Raw genomic sequence first — 19,132 nt, 5'->3', positions numbered from 1 at the left:
ACATCTTGAGTTTCAAAATGTAAAAGGAAAGGCTAATCCTGCCAGCTTTATCCTCAGGGGAGCAGATTTTCCATGGTTTAATTTGTCCCCCAGAGATCATTAGGGCTGTTAATTATATTTGAATCTGACTTGCTTTCCGAGGAAATACATCTGCTATACTGTCCACAAGTTTCTATTAAGACTAATGAGGTGGGATGTGTCTGCCCTTAAAAAACCCCCGCCTCTTCTCCTTTTCACAAGGTGCAAGTGGCAGGCCTGTGATGACTGTTTGAGAATTGCATCCGGAGTTATGCGCCCTGTCCTACACTTTGCACTCTGGGTACCCCCTAAACTTGACCTTTTCTCAGAAGCTTTCAAGTCCTTGAGAAGAAAGGAAGGGGAACTAACTCATCCCATGGCCAGGTCCCTTGCCAGGAGCTGTACCCACAGTATCTCATGTTAACCCCCACAAAATTCCTCAGAGGTAGGTACTATCTCACCCATTTTACAGATGAAGGAGAGGTTCAAAGAGTAATTTCCTCAATAGCTTACAGCAGTAAACTAGCCAGGGCCCCATGCTTCCCACTGCACCCAAGGATCCCCCTGCAGCTCCCTGACCAATTCCACATCCAGGCGTGTGCCACGTGCCTGGTCAAGAAATGGGAACTGCCATTGTGACTACGGCTACTACTATTCCTAGAGCACCACCCTTACTATGGCATTTACCTGTCTTCTGTGATTATAATTATTTGCACATTGTGTTTCCCTCTAATAAATTGTGAGTCCTCAGCTGGGAATTGTCAAAGTCATTTTGTTCTTCCCCCATGGTGCCTAGAACAGCCCTGTGCACACGAGAAACTTCTGTTAAGCGGAACAGAACTGGACAGGCCCTGGTGGTTCTGGGACACTTTGGGATATGGCTCCTCCTACAGGTCTGAGATAGCTCAGTGATTAGCTTTGGTTCTGTTGACAGACAATGTCACCATTTCACTAATGTGCCGTGGAGGCAGCGTCTGATATGCCTCCCCATGATTCCCCCCTCCTAGAATCATGCCCCTGTGTAATCCCCTCCCCTTGAGTGTGGGCTGGACCTAGTGACTTGCTTCTAATGAACAGAAGACGGCAAAGTGATGGGAGGTCATTTCTGTGAATTGGTTACAAAAGACCGTGATCTTTGCCTTCCTAGCGCTCTCTCTGGCACTTCTTGTGTGCTTTCTCTGATGGAAAAAGCTAGAGAGGCCCACATAACTAGGAACTGAGGGCAACTTCCAGCCAAAAGCCAGCAAGGCACTGATGTCCTCAGTTAAACAGCCTTCAAGGAACTCAATCCTGGCCCAAACTACATTAATGAGCCTTCAGATGAGACTGCAGCCCTTGTCAAACCTTGAATGCAGCCTTATGAGAGACTCTGACACAGAAGACCCAGTAAAGCCGTGCCTGGACTCCCAACCCACAGAAACTGTGAAGTAATAAATGTGGATTGTTTTAAGCCATTAAATTTTGGGGTAATTTGTTACACAGCAATCAATAATGAATACATATGCCAACTATGTAATGTTTTCAGGGAGAAGGGTCTAGTTCCATTATGACTCTGGAAACAAACTATATTTTTATTTTTTTTTTTATTTTTTTTTGTGAGGAAGATCAGCCCTGAGCTAACATCCATGCTAACCCTCCTCTTTTTGCTGAGGAAGACTGGCTCTGAGCTAACATCTATTGCCAATCCTCCTCCTTTTTTACCCCAAAGCCCCAGTAGATAGTTATATGTCATAGTTGCACATCCTTCTAGTTGCTCTATGTGGGACGCGGCCTCAGCATGGCCGGAGATGCAGTGCGTCGGTGCGCGCCAGGGATCCGAACCCGGGCCGCCAGTAGAGGAGCGTGCACACTTAACCGCTAAGCCACGGGGCCGGCCCCAAACTATATTTTTAGAATGGCTCTTTGGGAATGGCGTGAGGGGCTAAGAAGCATTTATAACTGAACATGTAGCATCACTTTTGCTGTTATAATTGAAAAATGTGCAGTACAGAACTCACAAACTGTATTGTCTCGTTAACTTCCTCACTCGGGGAGGCTTGATTTCTGGCTTTTCCACAGCTGGTTGGGTAGTTTCCACACGTATAGGAATAGGACTTCTAGAGACATACCAAAACACAGAGCAACACCAAGAAAAAGGCTTATGATCTTGTTTCAGCTGTAGGGACAGCCTTCTTAGTTAATTTATACCTAATATTGATAGTCAAGATGTCCATTTTTTCTCTTCACTCTACTTATTAAATATAATTATTAAAAATACTGTAGAAAATCCAAAAACAAAAAACTAAAAAAAAAACATAGGGAAGAAAATATAGCAAGAGGGAACTAAATATAATCGGGGTACCACGTAAAATTTCCCTGCCAAAAACACCCACCCCTAATATCAGGATTTGGTTAATAACCAGGTTTTGCCAGTAAAATGAATAAAGAGAAACCTGTTGGATAATCCATTTTTACTTACAACTAATTTAGTAGCTATGTCACTTTAAACACAGCACAGAATATGTTAAAAAAAATAGAGTATTTAAAGAGAAAAATGCATAATCAGATGACCTTTGAGACTTGGTCTAAAACGTTTTAATTCTACGTACATGTGAAAATATTAAAAATTAAGTCTCACTTTTATATTTCCTCAATAAAATATGCCAGATAACCAATGGGCCCCACTCAAAACAGTGATTTTAAGGAAAAGCTTTCACACATTTTTGTAGTGGTCATGACTAATTTCACTTAAAAAATCAGAAATGCCCTCCGGGCTCAAAGGGCATCAAAACAAGTTGACATCCTCAGCAAGGGACCTCGCACAAGCCAGTTAACACTTCTGGGCCTCCATTTTCTCCTCTATTCACTGCCTAATATGGTGATAAGTATGTGGCCAGTGCCTAATAAATGTTTGCTGAATAAACTTGTGACTGAGCAAATAAAGAATTGGAGTCAATGTATTCTAGGTTTATGATTTCCTCAAACTGGGACCCCAGAGTCAACTGAATACAGTCCCTGGAAGAGCACACAGCCTGGTACGGGACCACATAACGCTGCTTGGGTGAAATGGCTGGCATCTGGAAAGCTTCGTGGAGGAGTTTACATTTAACCAGATGGAGGGACGACTTCCAAGACGGGAGACAGAGCGGAGACCTGGCAGAACGCAACGCACCGGAACTGCTGATGGGTAAGTTCCCAACAGAAGAGCAGGGGATCGAGACTAGAGGGGAAGCAGGGGCCAGGGCACGAGAGGCCTCAGGCCGAGGTGTTTACACCGAAGGCAATGGCAGTCACCAAAGGTTTTAGGCAAGGAAGTGGCATAGTCAGTTTTGCGTTTTAGAAAGGTCCTTTGAGCAATGAAGAGGATCCTGGTGAAAGGAGCCCAGCCAGGAGCATCTCAGAGTTATCCAGGAAGACAGATGGTAAGGGCTTGAGGTAGGGTGGGGTCAGGGTCACGAAGAGGAGAGGACGATGTGGGTGATAATACGAAAGCCAAATTGGCAGGACTTGGTGATCAATTAGACGAGGGAGTAAGGTAGGAGAAAGTCAAGGATTCCCAGGTGTCAGGTCTGGATAACAGGTAATAATAAGGCCATTAACCAAAAGTGGAAAGTAAGTGAAGGGATAGTGTGTTAGGGTGGGAAGAGACAGAATTCAAGTTTTGAAAAGTCTAGGAGGTAGCTGGGCATGTATCTCTGGAGTAAGACAAATTAATACCAAGAACATGGACTGGGCATCATAAGATGACAAAGAGAAATATTAGTTTTTATTTTTAGGATTAAGTATAAGAATTCCCCGGGGCACTGGTTCCTGGATCACCTTGGGTGCTTGTTGAAATTCTGGTTCCTGTCCCCACCACTCCCCACTGCCCCAAAAGGATCTGAAAGGTCTGCAGTAGGACCCAAGAGTCTGTGTCTTTAACAACAGACTGATCAGTGACCCTTGGACCAATTTTAGGAAACTCTACCCTCGGGAGACCCCGCCAATGTTAGTAGACTACCAAGGTGGCAATGGGGCCACCATAAACCTATGGGTTGTTACTCATTTGGGCTGAGAGGGGAAGAGTTTCTGCTCTCTGTGAGATCAGGAGGGGAAGGTTTTCCTCTCCGTTTGGGGGGTGGTGCCCTGGAAGCTTTAAAGAACATCTGTGGTTCTAGTACTGTCAAGGAGCTCAGTATGAGGAGCACGTCAAAGAACCAAGGGAAGAGCCATGAACTGAGGGACAGTGAGCAGAAGCCAGGTCAAAAAGGGCCTCCTGTGCTCTGTTAAGGAGTCTGCACTCCACCCTGAGAGCCAAGTGGAGCCTTTAAAGGACTTTGAGCAGGGGAATGACGAGGTCAGATCTACATGCTTGAGAAGCAACTCGAAGTCATTTCTGTGTTAGTACACCAGGTAGAAATATTAAAACTGAGAATAAGCAGCATTTTTGAGGCCTCAAGGAAGTTGTTTAAGCCAGCCTTTTTCTAGCTCTTCAGGCTCACATTCTCTTCAGTTTTCATTTTCCTCTCTGACTTTATTAGCAAATGCCCTCCTGAGTAATGTTTCGAGGATAATGTTGATGATACAGAGAGTATTGTTTCCCCATTCAAACAAGAAGCAACAGACCTTACATTCGCGTCCTGAAGACTGGATTTCTTACTGATATTTACAAATGTTGATTCCTCTTTTCCGACCTGTTAAAGAGAACAGGCAGGTTAGTCAAAACTGAGTACCTTGGCATGCAAAAATGTTTTTGGTTCTCCTACATTCAAAGGATTATAGAAATGTGAAGGTGGATCAAGGGGGAGTTCATGAAGTTCTCAGTCTATAACAAATTTTCTCTGGTGTTTATGTAAGTTAACAAAAAAATGTTTTCTTGAGTCATTCCCCATCGTGGGGATTAACAATCATTCAAATGCAATCAATGCTTACATTCATACTTTTATTGAGCATGCTATGTGCCAGCTCATGCTTGAATGAAAAAGGGATAGTGTGGGAAAAACCAAACCCACAGTTTAATCCCCCACCTCACATTTTGGATCAGGAATAATAATCAGATCTACGCTCACCGGCACATACAGCTTACAAAGGATTTTGGAATCTGTCTTTTCATATCAGTGTAACAAGCCTGGGAGGACTTATGTCATATGATTTTGATAGAGCCTTGTCCTCCTTCCTCTGATGAGTCCCACAAAGAATGATGGGGGAAGAGAGGACACCCACTCAGCCTCCAGGTCTACTGAACACACGCTGGAGGTCAATGGGAGATGCAGCAGTCTGCGGCCCTGACACCCATCACAATGTACAGAGCTGGCCCTTTCACTCACCCTCAGTACATAACTGAGGTAGGAATAACTTAAACTTAACAGAAGTGACCACACACAAAAAAATCATATATATATCCCACTAAACCTAACTTAAATGTATCGCTAATCCAACTTCTCCTTAGCTCTATCCCCAAAATTTCTGTCGCCCTCCAGGCCACGAAGTAGAAGGGAAGTACTGAGGGTAATTTGTGTAATAACTGTACATCAGGTAATAACTCTTTATATTAAAATCTCTGTTCACATAACAGATGTGGTTCTTGTCTCCTGGCTGGACCCTGACTGACACAGAATATCTCAATCCTGGAGTGCCTCTTTCTGCTATGTGGCACCAAGGAAATACTCAACGTGACATGAAATCAAAGGAATGCACGTGCTCCACGCACCTGGGCACTCACTCGGGAAGCATTCTCCAGCTGGGCTTTCAAAATGTTACACTTCACGTGCTCGGCCACAGGGGAAGGCAAAAGTGGGGTCTGAAGAGTCTTCTCAGAAACTTTCTTTTCTTCAGCCTGTGACGAACCAAAATACATGCAACAGATTGTAAACAAAGAAGAAAACACATACTTTAATTTTTCCCATCAATTATAATTGCAAATAACACATAGACATAAACATACGGACAAGTGTGTCCCTGACTCCTTATATTTGTACCAATGCTTTCACTATCTGCAAAGGATTCACAAGCACATCCTCTCCTTCTTGTGTGAAGCAGGGAGAGGATGTATTAGGAAGCCTGGGAGCCAGAAGACGGTGGGCGGGGGGGGGGTGGGGAGGTTCAAAGAGAAGAGGCTCTTCCAGAGTTGTGCCTCTAGAGCCAGTTGCTGAACGAGGACTCAAGCTTCGTTCTCCAGCACCCCAGTGCAGTGCTATTTCCCCATAACTGCTACCTCTTCCACAGAAAGATTCCATTCTGTGACTTGTTGGGTCAAGGGAAAACGTACAAAATATTCACTGGTATTTTTACAATAAAGCTTGCTGAATATTGTGATTCTCAATGAGAAATTTGTATGTATGTTACCTCATTGTAGAGTGTCTCAGAATTCAATAATTTGGCACCGCCTTTACTATTTTTGCCATTTCCCACGTATTAACTGCATGTGTACCTATAATTGATGTGATCCAGTTAAGGTGGATTACCCTGGAACTGTCTATTTTAAGCATGCCTAAGCAATAATATCTTTGAAATCACAGGCTTGGTGACTATTATATTTATTGTAGTATACATTACGATAATTACATAACTATTAAAAAATACTCATCCACGTATATAACCTGAAATCATCTTTGATGGTACACACATCACGCTCTGGGAAATAATGTCTTATTGTGAACCATGCCTATTGTGGTCACTGCATATCCCAGGGCTAACATGGTGCTCGGCACATAGCACGTGCTCAAGCAATACCTACTGAAGAAGATTATAATGTATATAGTTATTACTAGAAGAGACATGTGTTTAATAAGAAAGATACAAGACTGTATGATCACTAAGAGTCACTTAGTGATATCAGGACTGAATGTGGCATCTTAGCCACAATGTACCAGGGAAATAGAAAAATGTTCTAAAGTTCCAAAATTAATCTCATTGACTAATTCAAAAGTCCTCTGGAGCACCTTGGTACACATAGCAGGAGTACTATAAAGTCCTAGAGGAAGGATAGGGCAATTGGCTGGTTGACATATTTAATGAAGAAAGGAGGGCACAGAATGCAGTTTCCCAGGGGGACCGCCAAAGGCATAGAGGAGCACTTGGTAGAACAAGCAGAACACAGCAGTTTCATGTAACAGCAAGATAAGCAGACAGAAGACCTGGATTTGAATCTCAGCTCTTTCCCTTACTAGCACCATAAAAAAAAAAGATGATGATGATGATGACGATAAAAAGAAAAATAATGCCAGTAGCTCAGGTTTACTGAGAGCTTATTATGGGCCTGGCACTGACTAAGCATTTCATATACACATCTCATTGGATCCTCTTATTTCACCATCCCATTTGGAGGTAGATACTTTCACTGTCTCCATTTTATAGATGAGAAGAACAAAGCAGAGAGATGGTAAGTCACTTGTCCAAGGTCACATAGGAAGTTTGCAGAAGAGCCAAGATTCACACCCAGGACTGGGTGACTTCAAAGCCAGAGCTCTTGACTACTCTGCCATACTGGCTCCCTTAACCTCTCCGAGCCTCAGTTTCTTTCTTCACAAGATTATTGTGATGATCAAATGAGAAAAAAAGATATGAATGGCACTTGCATATTAGATTCTTAGATTCTAGATTCATGTTAGAAAAGAAAATACAACTAAAAAAGAGCATCAGATATGAGGACACTAATGATCCTAAACCATCAAGTTGGGTTGACTAGAATCATTATAGTCAAATAATAAGATAAGATAAGATACTTAGCATTCTCCAAAAAGCAAGTAAGTAATTTATTTCTTTTGAGGTGTGAGCTTTACAGTGTAACTTGAGGATAATTTATCTCGTATGGTAAACCCTGTTAGATTAAGATAATTGTTTAATACTAGCATGGATGTTTTCACTGGTATATGAAGAGTAATTTTTTAAATTAAATTTTTTAGAATGATATGTTGAGATACAAAAATTAAATTGGTTCTAAAGCCCATTTGAGGTTTTTGACAACTGCTTAAGGGGATATAATTATACTGACAGTAATGACTGAAGACCTACTAAAAAAAAAATTAAACACTGTCAAAATAAGAAAATAATGAGAATTTAGCATCAATTTTCCCCTTGAATTTAGTAATTCTAAACTGCTTTTTGGACATAAAATTCAAGTTGGTTTGTTCCTGTTCTATCTGACAAAGCAGGAGCTAATTTTTCACTTCTATGAATTGACTCAGGTAAAGACCAATATAAATTTTGGAAAATTTGAGTATCATTATGTGAATATGTTTGCATAAAAGGCATCTCCATGAGAGATAAACATCTGGATTACAACAAGACCACAATTCCAGCCTGGAGGATGGCTCCAAGAATGTTATGCTTTCTCTCTTTTGCATGACCATATTTTGTATTTTACGTTCAATTTGAATTATGGAAAGATGCCTTATCGTTCAACATGGAAATAGAGATTTCAAAACGTACACATGAATGACAACTGGGCTTTGATATTATTATAGTTGGAAAAAATCCATCTGTTTGGGGATGTCATTGGGGATAAAGAAACGATCAGATGCATTTTTTAAATTGTGTATACAAATTGTTTACACATTTGAAATTCGATGAGGTTTAACTTCCTGTGATAATTTTGGGTACAACTTTGGAATTGAGCAATGAAAATGTCTGCTCACCATTAAATCAAGAACAGGAACTTATCCAAACCTTAGAAGCATCAGAGGATTCTCCATCATTTAGGCTGGAAAAAAACTTTAAAGCCATCGAAGCCATTAGCTCTTAATTATGGTATCATGATAAATTGTGAGGTCTGTTGCAAAGAATGTTTTATTAATGATAAAGAATCATAGCGTGAAGCAATACACTTTGCTTATGTGTTAGGACAAAGTCAAGGTTATATGACGTCACTCTAGCCTACTTGCTTATTTCTTCAAGTGGAGGAGAAAAGAGGGCAGTTGAGTTATAGCTTGAGCTCCAGGGAAACGCTCAATAACTCACCGCTGTCTCAGCTATGCCTTAACCCAGGACAAGTCACTACTGTTGATGTTCCACCAATATTCATGGCAACTACAAATTACACAGAGCTTGTGAGTTCTCTGTTGCTATATGCTATACTTCCTCACAAAATAATTTTGGATTTCGTCAAACTCCAAGTAAGCCCCTGTTAAAACCATTTATTGTGTGTGTTGCAGAAGAAAAGCTGAAAATCAGGAAACTAAGAGACCAATCCAGGGGGCACATGATGTATCAGGTTCACTCCTCAGCCCCAGTATAGGCCTGCTCAATAAAGATTTGTTGATTGAATGAATACAAGTACCACACTGCGGGAAGAATACTTTCTAGCTGGCCATCAGGGAGGGTGATATAGAAGAAAAAGTGGGTGAGTGGGGCCTTGAAGTTGGGGCCCATTAGTGATCAAAGGGACTTGAGGCTGCCCTGTGGGAGCAGGGGGAGTGCAAGAGAGTGAGGGTCTTCAGATAAACCCTGGAAGTCTAGTGTAGGCTAGAAGGCTGGCTAGGGTGGAGGAACAGCCCAGGTAGGAGGCGTTACCTTCCCACACTCACCAGTGCAGGTAAGGAGGGGAAGCTTCCCAGACCAGATCTTCCAAATTCTTCCTATTCCCTCTTATAAGGGGGCAAAGCTAAGCATTAGAGTGGAAGGAATGACCCATGAGCAAAGAAGACTATTCCTTTGGGGATTTTTTAAATTAAAACACGTGCACAAAAGTACAACTGGGGGCAATTTCGCCCTTCAGGGGACATGTGGCAATGTCTGGAGACAATTTTTGTTGTCACAACTGGAATGGGGGGGGCTGCTACTGGCATCTAGTGCAGAGGCCAGAGATGCTGCAAAACATCCTGCAATGCACAGGACAGCACCCCACCCCCCCTCCCACAAAGAATTATCAGTCCCAAATGTCACTAGTGCTGAATTTGAGAAACCCTGGTGTAGAAAATGAAGAAGCATTCTGGAGTTCAAAGGGCATTGGACTGGGAGTCAGGGGCCCAAGAATTCAGCCCACACTGGGTGACCTTGAGAAAGTCATTTCCCTTCCTCTAGTCTCAGATGGTGAGAAGGTTGAACTAACTCATCTATCAAATCCAGCACCGGCATTCTATAGTTCTAAGGTAAAACTTGGCTTTTTTTTTTTTTCCCCTTTTTCTCCCCAAAGCCCCAGTAGATAGTTGTATGTCATAGTTGCACATCCTTTTAGTTGCTGTATGTGGGATGCCACCCCAGCACGGCCGGACAAGCGGTGCATCGGTGCGCGCCCGGGATCCAAACCAGGGCCGCCAGTAGCGGAATGCATGCAATTAACCGCTAAGCCACGGGGCCAGCCCCCAAATTTGGCTTTTATAAGGCTGCCAATTTGGATGTAAGAACAGGTCCAGTCAAAAGAGAGTTTGGCTTCTGCCCTGTCCCTCCTCTCTCCCTCCCTCCCTCCCTTCTTCAGTCTTCCCCCTCCTTCCATCACCAAACAGTCACTGACCATCTACTGTGTGCCAGGCACTGTCAAAGAGAGGTGGAGGGTGCTATGGACTGAATTGTGTCCCTGCCAATGCCTATGGTGAAGCTCTAACCTCCAGTGTGATGGGATTTGGAGATGGGGCCTTTGAGAAGTAATTAGATTTTGATGAGGTTATGAGGTGGGGCCCTCACGATGGGATTAGTAGTTTTATAAGAAAAGGAAGAAAGAAAGGTTCTCTGTGCCAGTAAGTGAGGACATAGCAAGAAGGCGACCTTCTGCAAGCCAGGAAGAGAGCCCTCAGCAGGGAACCAAATCAGCTGGCACCTTGATCTTCGACTTCCCAGCCTCCAGAACAGTGAGAAATGAATATATGTTATTTAAGCCACCCAGTCTACGGTATTTTGTTATAGCAGCCTGAGCAGACTAACACAGAGTGGTAAAAATGGAAAGAGGTAAATGTGGGTGCTTCCCTCGTGAAGCTTTCAGTGAGAAGGAGGGAGAGACCACTAACAGGCAGATCCAGTCTGTTGGCCTCAGCACCGAGGGCAGTGCTCAGTGCTGTAATTCACCTGAAAAGAGTGTAAGTGAAGTGAAGCTTTGCTCCTAGAGACACTCTGAGCAGAAATCCCTCCAAGACAAAGGTACATGGTTTAGGAGGCAGGCCAGGGTAATAATCGTTGGTCAGATGCAAGCCCCACGTCCATCACCCAGCTCCGGTCCTCAGCACCTTATTTATGTTGATGTGCAGAGCAGGCCAGGGTCCAGCAGCCTTCACAGTTTCCAGTTCCAGCTTCTTTAGATGGGCAGTGGCTTCACTGAACAGGGCAGGTGTTCCTGGACTCAGTTCTACAAGTGGCCAAGGGGAATGAATAAGGAAAGAGTGAAAAGACAGAGAGACACAGGTGATAAAAGATGCTTGCCAGAGCCTGACCCCCAGTACCCTTGCTGCCTGCCTCCTCCTCCAGCAGCTTGAATCCCTGACTGGGTGTGAGAACATCTAAGGTCAAGCTTTCAAGGCCTAACTCCCTCATACATGAGCTGGGTGGCCTTGGGCAAGTCACTTTACCTCTCTGAGCCTTTGAGCCACTTAAAAATGAAAATAAAATTACTTATCTTGCAGGGTTGCTGTGAATATAAAGTGAGGCCACTTATGTGCAAATGCTTTATTAATGGAAAAGCACTATGCAAATTGGAAAGATTAGTGTTTAGGCTGTCAGGCATAGGAATGTGCCCTTAAAAACCATGTTATGTTTCTAAAATCAAATTCATTGATTTTGATTTCTGTGCTACTTTGGATTAGTTCACCACCACTCCTCTCACCAGATAGTATTTACCCATTAATACGCTAAATATTCATTAAATATTCATTACATATTAACACTTGTGCCAAGTACTGTTTGCAACTGAGATCCAGGGAGCTGGAATAAAGAGATGAATGAGACACATTTCTCATCTAGTGGGGGAGACAGATGCACATGCAGTCTGTCTAAATAAGAGTGAATTAAAAGCCTATTTAATTATTATAGGAGCAAGAAGGAAGGCACTCCAAAGCCAGGAATCAGAGAGGGGTATTAGAGAACGTCTCACTGACAACATTTGAGCTGGTTCCTGAAGGATGTGTAGGAGTTCACTAGGGTGGAGAAAAGCATTCCAGGTAGAGGGCACAGCAGGTGCAAAGGACAGAACTGGGACACAGCAGAGTACTTGGTGAGAGAAGAGCAGTGCGTGTGGCTAGAATACACTGAGGAGTGGGGGGGAGGCTGGAGACCTTGACAGGGGCAAGGCTGTGAAGGTCTGTGTGAGGTCACACTCAGAAGTGTGGGCTTTATCCCGGGACAGTGAAGAACCACGGAAAGATCTTAAGGCATTTGGTCAGAGCTATCTGGTGAGAGCTCTTCCTTTGGCAGCTAGCATATGGAGATTGCGCTGGAGGAAGGGCCCCTTGGGGGCTGTTGCAGGTATCCAGATACTAAAGGATGAGCCGTGGCCTAGGGCAAAGGCCGTGTAGATGGTGATGAGGGCACAGAGCTCTGATTCTTCAACACCAACTTCACGATGAGTTCCCATTTCCAGCTCAGCCAACCTAGAATTGTTCCCCATGGTCTACAGGTGAAGGCTCAATGGCTCATCCTTTTCACCAGCTCAAAGACTCATGAAACGTCAGATCTGGAAGCTTCTTTGGCCATCATCTCAACACCCTCTACTCCATTTGACAGATGAGAAAACCAAGTCTCCAAGAGGGCCTTGGCTCAATAGTGAGAACTAGAATCGAAGCCTCTTGACTCTGGCCTCTACCTCAGTGCTTTTTCAAACCAGATATGATACAGAACTCGTTCCTTCCTACAAATCTGTCACAGTTCAATTCTTTGGTAAAATATAATAAAGTGAATTTTTAGAAAAATAAAATACTAGACATACAAAATCCAAGCCCACATTTTTAATTAGTTTTAACAGATAGAAAATCACTCTGTCATATTGCTAAAAATGTTCCTAATTGCTTACTCTCTATTTCCATAACTTCTCTCACTGGGACCTGTAACAGTGTGCACTGGATCGACCTGACATCACCTTGCTCTTAGAAGAGGGATGTCGGAAATGGGATAGAATAGGTTTTCCTGTAATTAGGAAAGTAGAGATTCTAGCCACCTCACTCCCCTCTTCTCTTTTCCACTACTTTGAGCCAGTGTTGGATACTGCGGAAGCAGAGATCTGCTAAGGAATGAGATGGAGAGAGGATGGCTACCTGGAATGCAGTCAGAGCTTACTGATGAACCATCATCCCTACGTCGCTCCTGCCTAAACGCACAAGGCTCTTGTCTGCTCTTGCCTGGACCTGGTGGCCCAGCGCTGACGTTACCACTGTTCCAAGCTGCACTGAAAGGGTCTGTCTTGAGGATCTAGGGAAGCCACCCACGCCCTGCAGCATCGCTCCCCCCACCTGCCCCCTACTCACTTGTAAGGGATTTACTGCTGGAGTTTGGGGATCTCAAAGGCCCCTCCTTGTTCTCCAGGGTCAGTGCGAGGCCATAGTTTGGGTGGTGCTGGTGCTGGTGCTGGTGGTGGTGGTGGTGGTGCCTTCCTGAAGCTTTGGTAATGAATGGCGTGCCCCCGTTCTCCTCGATGCCAAAAGGCAGCCGGTCTGAGCTGCTGAGCCCTGGGGAAGGGAGCGGGTAGCTGTGGAGGGTGTCAAAGTCAGGATTTAGAAAAGCAAAGTGCCTTGATACTCCTGTGTGTGCTTTAAAAGATGTTCTCTAAGCATTAAAAACCAAGAGAAATAGGTTCAACAAATAGATCCACAGGGTTATTGTAGAATAGGACACAATGGCAACATTGCACTCAAAGGAAAAGCAGAAAGTGGAAATTTATATATATCAGAGACTTTAAATAAACCTTAAAAATTTCTTAACTTTGAAATTAAAAAATTTCTATTAAAAAAAAGACATTCTCTAAATGGGAGGAACAAATATAAAGCAATCATTAAAAAATAATTTGTTAACCATCCTATGACAACATCATGATACAAACTAGAAGTCTTGGAGTTACTTTCTCTTCCTCTCAATCACCCCCACCACGCAGAAAGCACCTGTTAATGCTCCTGCTATGACATCTTTTAATTCCAGTCGCTTGTCTGTTTTTACCAACATGGCCCTATTTGAAGCCCATGTCATCTCCCATTTAGACTCCTGAACAGACTCCTAACAGCTCTTTCTGCCTCTGCTCTCTCCTTCAGCCCATCTTCCACAGAGCAGTAGCCAGAGTGCTGTTCTGTTTACGTTCCAGAGCATGGCACTACCCCACCAGGGGCTTGAAGACCTCTCCATTCCTAGTGATTCTTACCCATTTTAAGACAGAGCTCCCTTTGGAAATCTGATGAAAACCATGGACCTTCCCTGCAGAAAAAGGCACCAAGATGCAACATTTCACACTCAATTTCAGGCCCTGGATAGCCCTTCCATGGACCAGTGTTAAGAGCCCTGGATTGCAGGGTAAAATCCAAATTCCTCACGGCCCTCCATGATCTTGTCCCATTCTCTTTTCAGCTCATCTCCTGCTATGTTCTTCTCTACACCTTAAGTCCTTCCGATCTTGGTGCCTTTCACCTCTTTCTGCTCCCTGGAGTCCTTCCTCATCCCTCAGTCCACTAAAACACCCCTTCCTCCAGGAAGACGTCCAGCCTTTAAGACCCAGATCAAAGGTCTTCTCCTCATACCCCGGTGCAGAACTAACTCTCTTTCTGCTCATTCCTGTAGACCAGGTTTCTACTGCTGACTCCTTCGCTCTGCCTTCAAGGAGTTCACACCGTGTAGGAAACTCTGTGAGGTAGTCAGTTACAATCACACTAGAACAACTGCTAAGGGAGCAGTGTGGAGGCAACTAGTTCTGGGGGAGGTGAAGGTGCTGGGGAAGGTGTCATAAGGGAGGGAGCATTTGGGGGAGATAGTCAAGTTTTGGTGGACATTCTTGAAACAGAATCCACTTTCTTACAAGAAATCCCATTCCTTGTGTTTGTATGAGGTTGATGTTTCCCCCCAAGAGTGGGCCTGAGACTCAAGCCTGGGCAGAGTTCTCTATCCTTCTAGGTAGAGTGATTTGTTCTGGGATGTGATCCAAACAGGGACAGAATTTCCTCTAAGGTTTAACACATGGAAATTGAGAGAAAGGGTCTCTTTTCCTTTTAAAGAGCTAAGCAGGGCCTTATAGTGACTTTTGTGGGCCCTAAGCACTTTTGCATCCATCTCCTCTCTAGAAAAAAAATATGAAAAATTCTATTTTATGACTGTTTGTATAAAGATGAATATATTAATATCATATATTAAACTATTTTATTCAACTAAAACAAGTTTTTAAAAGACAAAGGTTTTTTTTTTCTGATTTGAAAAGAAATTAAAACATTTTTGTGGGCCCCCTAAGAGTATTGTGGGCCCAAGGCACTGTGTCTACTGTGCCTAATGGATAAGTTGGCTCTGGCTATAAGGATGATATAAGTTGAGGCTACTTGTGACCATCTTCCCTGGACACAAAGAAGAAGTATCTGTGAGAATGAGGGCCAATGCACAAAGGGAGACAAGACAAACAGAGGTTAAAGGTAGATGGAGAGAGAGAAAAACCCCTAATGGTAAAGCAATCCTGAGAAAAAAGTACAAAGCTGGAGGCATCACAATCCCTGACTTCAAAATATACTACAAAGCTATAATCATCAAAACAGCATGGTACTGGTACAAAAACAGACACACAGATCACTGGAACAGAATTGAAAGTCCAGAAATAAAACCACACATATATAGACAGCTAATCTTCAACAAAGGAGCTAAGAACATAGAATGGGGAAAAGAAAGTCTCTTCAATAAATGGTGCTGGGAAAACTGGACAGCCACTGGCAAAAGAATGAAAGTAGACCATTATCTTTCGCCATACACAAAAATTAACTCAAAATGGATCAAAGAGTTGAAGGTAAGACCTGAAACTATAAAACTCCTAGAAGAACATATAGGCAGAACACTCTGCGACGTAAGTCTTAGAGGGATCTTTTCAAATCCCATGTCTACTCGGATAAGAGAAACAAAAGAAAAAATAAATAAGTGGGACTTCATCAGACTAAAGAGCTTCTGCAAGGCAAACGAAACCAGGATCAAAATGAAAAGACAACCCACCAGCTGGGAGAAAATATTTACAAATCATATATCTGACACGGGGTTAATCTCCATAATATTTAAAGAACTCACACAACTGAACAACAGAAAAACAAATAACCTGATCAAAAAATGGGCAGAGGATATGAACAGACATTTTTCCAAGGAGGATATACAGATGGCCAACAGGCACACAAAAAGATGTTCAACATCACTAATCATCAGGGAAATGCAAATCAAAACTACACTAAGTTATCACCTTATACCTGTGAGAATGGATGGCTATAATCACCAAGACAAAAAATAATAAACGTTGGAGAGGATGTGGAGAAAAGGGAACTCTCATTCACTGCTGGTGGGAATGCAAACTGGTACAGCCTTTATGGAAAACAGTACGGAGATTCCTCAAAAAATTAAAAATAGAAATACTTTACGATCCAGCTATCCCACTACTGGATATCTACCCAACAAACCTGAAATCAACAATCCAAACAGGCTTATGCACCCCTATATTCATTGCAGCATTATTCACCATAGCCAAGAAATGGAAGCAACCCAAGTGTCCATTGACAGATGATTGGCTAAAGAAGATGTGGTATATATACACAACGGAATACTACTCAGCCATAAAAAAAGACAAAATTGTCCCATTTGCAACAACATGGATGGACCCAGATGGTATTATGTTAAGTGAAATAAGCCAGACAGAGAAAGACAAACACCATATGACTTCAGTCATATGTGGAATATAAACTAACACACAGACAGAGAGAACAGTTTGGTGGTTGGGAAGGAGTTGGGAAGGAGTCTGAGGGGAAGGGAGTTGGAGGGTGGGCACAAGGGGTAAAGGGGTGCATTTATATGGCGATTGACAAATAATGTACAACTAGAATCTCACAATGTTATAAACTATTATGACATCAATAAAAAAAACAAAAACAAACACCCCGAATGGTATCACTTGAGCTCCTGGTTCTAGCTATGCCTGAAGCTGGTTCTACCACTCAACTTTTCAATTATAAGGCCAATAATTTTTTTCTGATTTATTTATTTATTTTTGCTTAACACAGTTGGATTTCTCCCATTTGTAACCTGCATACTCTAGATCAGTGGAGGTGTGTTATTTTGTTGTTGTTTTTTGTTTGTTTTGTGGAACTTCTTTTGAATGAAAAGGTAGAAATGGCTCTTATAGGCCTGAGGAATAGTATGAGCAAAGGAACTCTGGTTGAAATAGCAGGATGGCTGGAGGAGAGGGAGTGAGGAGCGAAATAGCAGGAGGCAAGGCTAAGACAAGCTGGGGCCAGTTATGAAGAGGTAAGCATGCTGGGTTATCTTGAGGACAAAAGGCACTGTGGAAAGGGTTTAAGCGAGGGCATGACATGATTGGAGTTAGATTTAGAAAGTTCATTTTGAGTGCTGCATAGAGGATGGATTGGCGGGAGAGAGACTCCAGTCTCTCTTTTAGGAGACTGAGACAGGGCGAGGCCTGGACTACTTCAGCCCCCGGAGTGAGGTGAGCAGCCCTCTGGGACATTTCTGAAGTAGTGTGAGCAGAACTTGCAGGCCTGTCGCTTGGGGCACTGGGGGAAGGAGGCATGGAGGAGGACTCTGCTGCAGATGCAGGATACATTCCAGAAGAAATGCCACTGGTTGTCCCCCATGAGCAAGATCTCTGGTCCACCTTGGCTGCCTCCTGGACACTTTGCTCAGGACAGTCTTACACTGCGTGTGTGTGTGTGTGCGCGTGCACGTGTAAGAATGTGGAAGAAGGTGGGATTTTGGCCTCTGGGGGTCACAGTCCAGCCTCACCTCTCCAATCTGAAACATCACCACAGGTGTCCACCCTCCCCATGAAGGCAGCAGTGGGGGCAGCAAGAAGCGCACTGGCTTGTAGTTGAAACACCCGGTTTCCAGTCTTAGTTCTGCCCCAACCTTGTGGTGGAACCTTGGACAGTTGCTCTGGGCCTCAGTTTCCTCCTTTGTGGGTCAGGTGATTTCTGGGTGCATCTCCGGGTCTGAAACTCATCCTTTCCCCAACTATGTACCCAGTACTTGCTCTGTTCCAGGCACTGTGCTGGTATTTTACACAAAATACCCTCTTTTATAGATGTAGAGATCTGTGCTGGGGGTACATAGTAGGCGCTCCATAAATATTTGATGGAAGGAAAGAAGGAAGGACAGACAGAAGGAAGGAAGGAAAAGAAAGAGGGAGAGACAGGGAGGACGGAAGGAAGACGCAGGGAGGGAGGGTGGGAAGGATTAACGAAGTTGTGGAGGTGGGATTTGACAGCAGCTCTGTGGACTCCAAAACCTGTTGGCATTATTTTCCTGTCTCTCAAATGTGTTGAAAATAGTATCTGTCCTAAGGAGGTGCAGAGACTGGGAGCTCAGAACAGAGAAAACTCCATTCAGCCCAGAGGACTGGAGGGCTTCACAACTGAAGGCTGCTCCTCGACCCTGCCCTTCTTCCTAACTGCTTCCAGCCTAGTAAAGGTCTGAGCGGGCACTATCCTCGTCTAGGCAGCAGGGACAAATCAGAGAAACACTGAAAGGAAGAGAGCGACAGGATGGGGGTATTGGCAGGATTTGAGAAACGGAGGATACAGAGACATGGAAGGTTCCGAAAACTCCAAATTTTTTTTTAGCCTGGAGGACCAGGCAAATGGCATGGCCTTAATAGAAAAAAGGAGGTGGAGAGTGAGGGCTGCTTGGAGGAGGGAAAACTATGATTGAGCTTCAAATGGGTTACACTGAATATGAGAATGAACACTCAAGGGGAAAGATGTCCTAGAGCGGAGATCTGGTGTACATTCAGGGCTGGAGGTGGAGTTGGAAAGCTTCGCATGAGAATTTCTGAGGAACGGCAAATGGACATCATCTCTCATGCCAACTCCAACTGATCCTCACTCTCTGATTGGAAAGCAAGATCAAGAAGGATACTGACGTTGTGCCCAGCTCAGGAGGAAAGAGTGCTATGATTGATTAGTGATGTCTGCCATGACTTGGAATGGAGGAATGGAGCAGCGGTATCACATACATGTCTTTCCAAGTTAAAAGAATGTGGTTTTTCCAAGCTCATAGATGGAGAGAACAGATT

At 43.6% G+C, this 19,132-nt stretch overlaps 1 protein-coding gene across 5 annotated transcripts in view; it reads right to left on the bottom strand.

Annotated features, from left to right (window-relative positions):
* EPB41L4B (erythrocyte membrane protein band 4.1 like 4B) overlaps positions 1–19,132 on the bottom strand; it is a 137,384-nt gene that overhangs the window by 26,732 nt on the left and 91,520 nt on the right. For 4 of the 5 annotated variants that reach the window (XM_087419336.1, XM_087419338.1, XM_087419337.1 and 1 more), the window contains exons 16-20: positions 13,359–13,579; positions 11,133–11,251; positions 5,687–5,812; positions 4,603–4,670; positions 2,016–2,114 (exon numbers count right to left, since the gene is read on the bottom strand). In XM_087419336.1, coding sequence (XP_087275462.1) covers positions 2,016–2,114; positions 4,603–4,670; positions 5,687–5,812; positions 11,133–11,251; positions 13,359–13,579 — 633 coding nt within the window. The remainder of the gene's footprint in view (positions 1–2,015; positions 2,115–4,602; positions 4,671–5,686; positions 5,813–11,132; positions 11,252–13,358; positions 13,580–19,132) is intronic. The other variant, XM_087419339.1, reaches the window with a different exon arrangement.

The sequence above is a fragment of the Ceratotherium simum genome, chromosome 29 (genome assembly GCF_057802395.1).
Source record: "Ceratotherium simum simum isolate JZ-2026a chromosome 29, ASM5780239v1, whole genome shotgun sequence".
NCBI classification, from domain to species: Eukaryota; Metazoa; Chordata; class Mammalia; order Perissodactyla; family Rhinocerotidae; genus Ceratotherium; species Ceratotherium simum.
The sequence above is the reverse complement of the archived record's forward strand: the minus strand, read 5'-3'. Positions and strand labels throughout refer to the sequence as shown.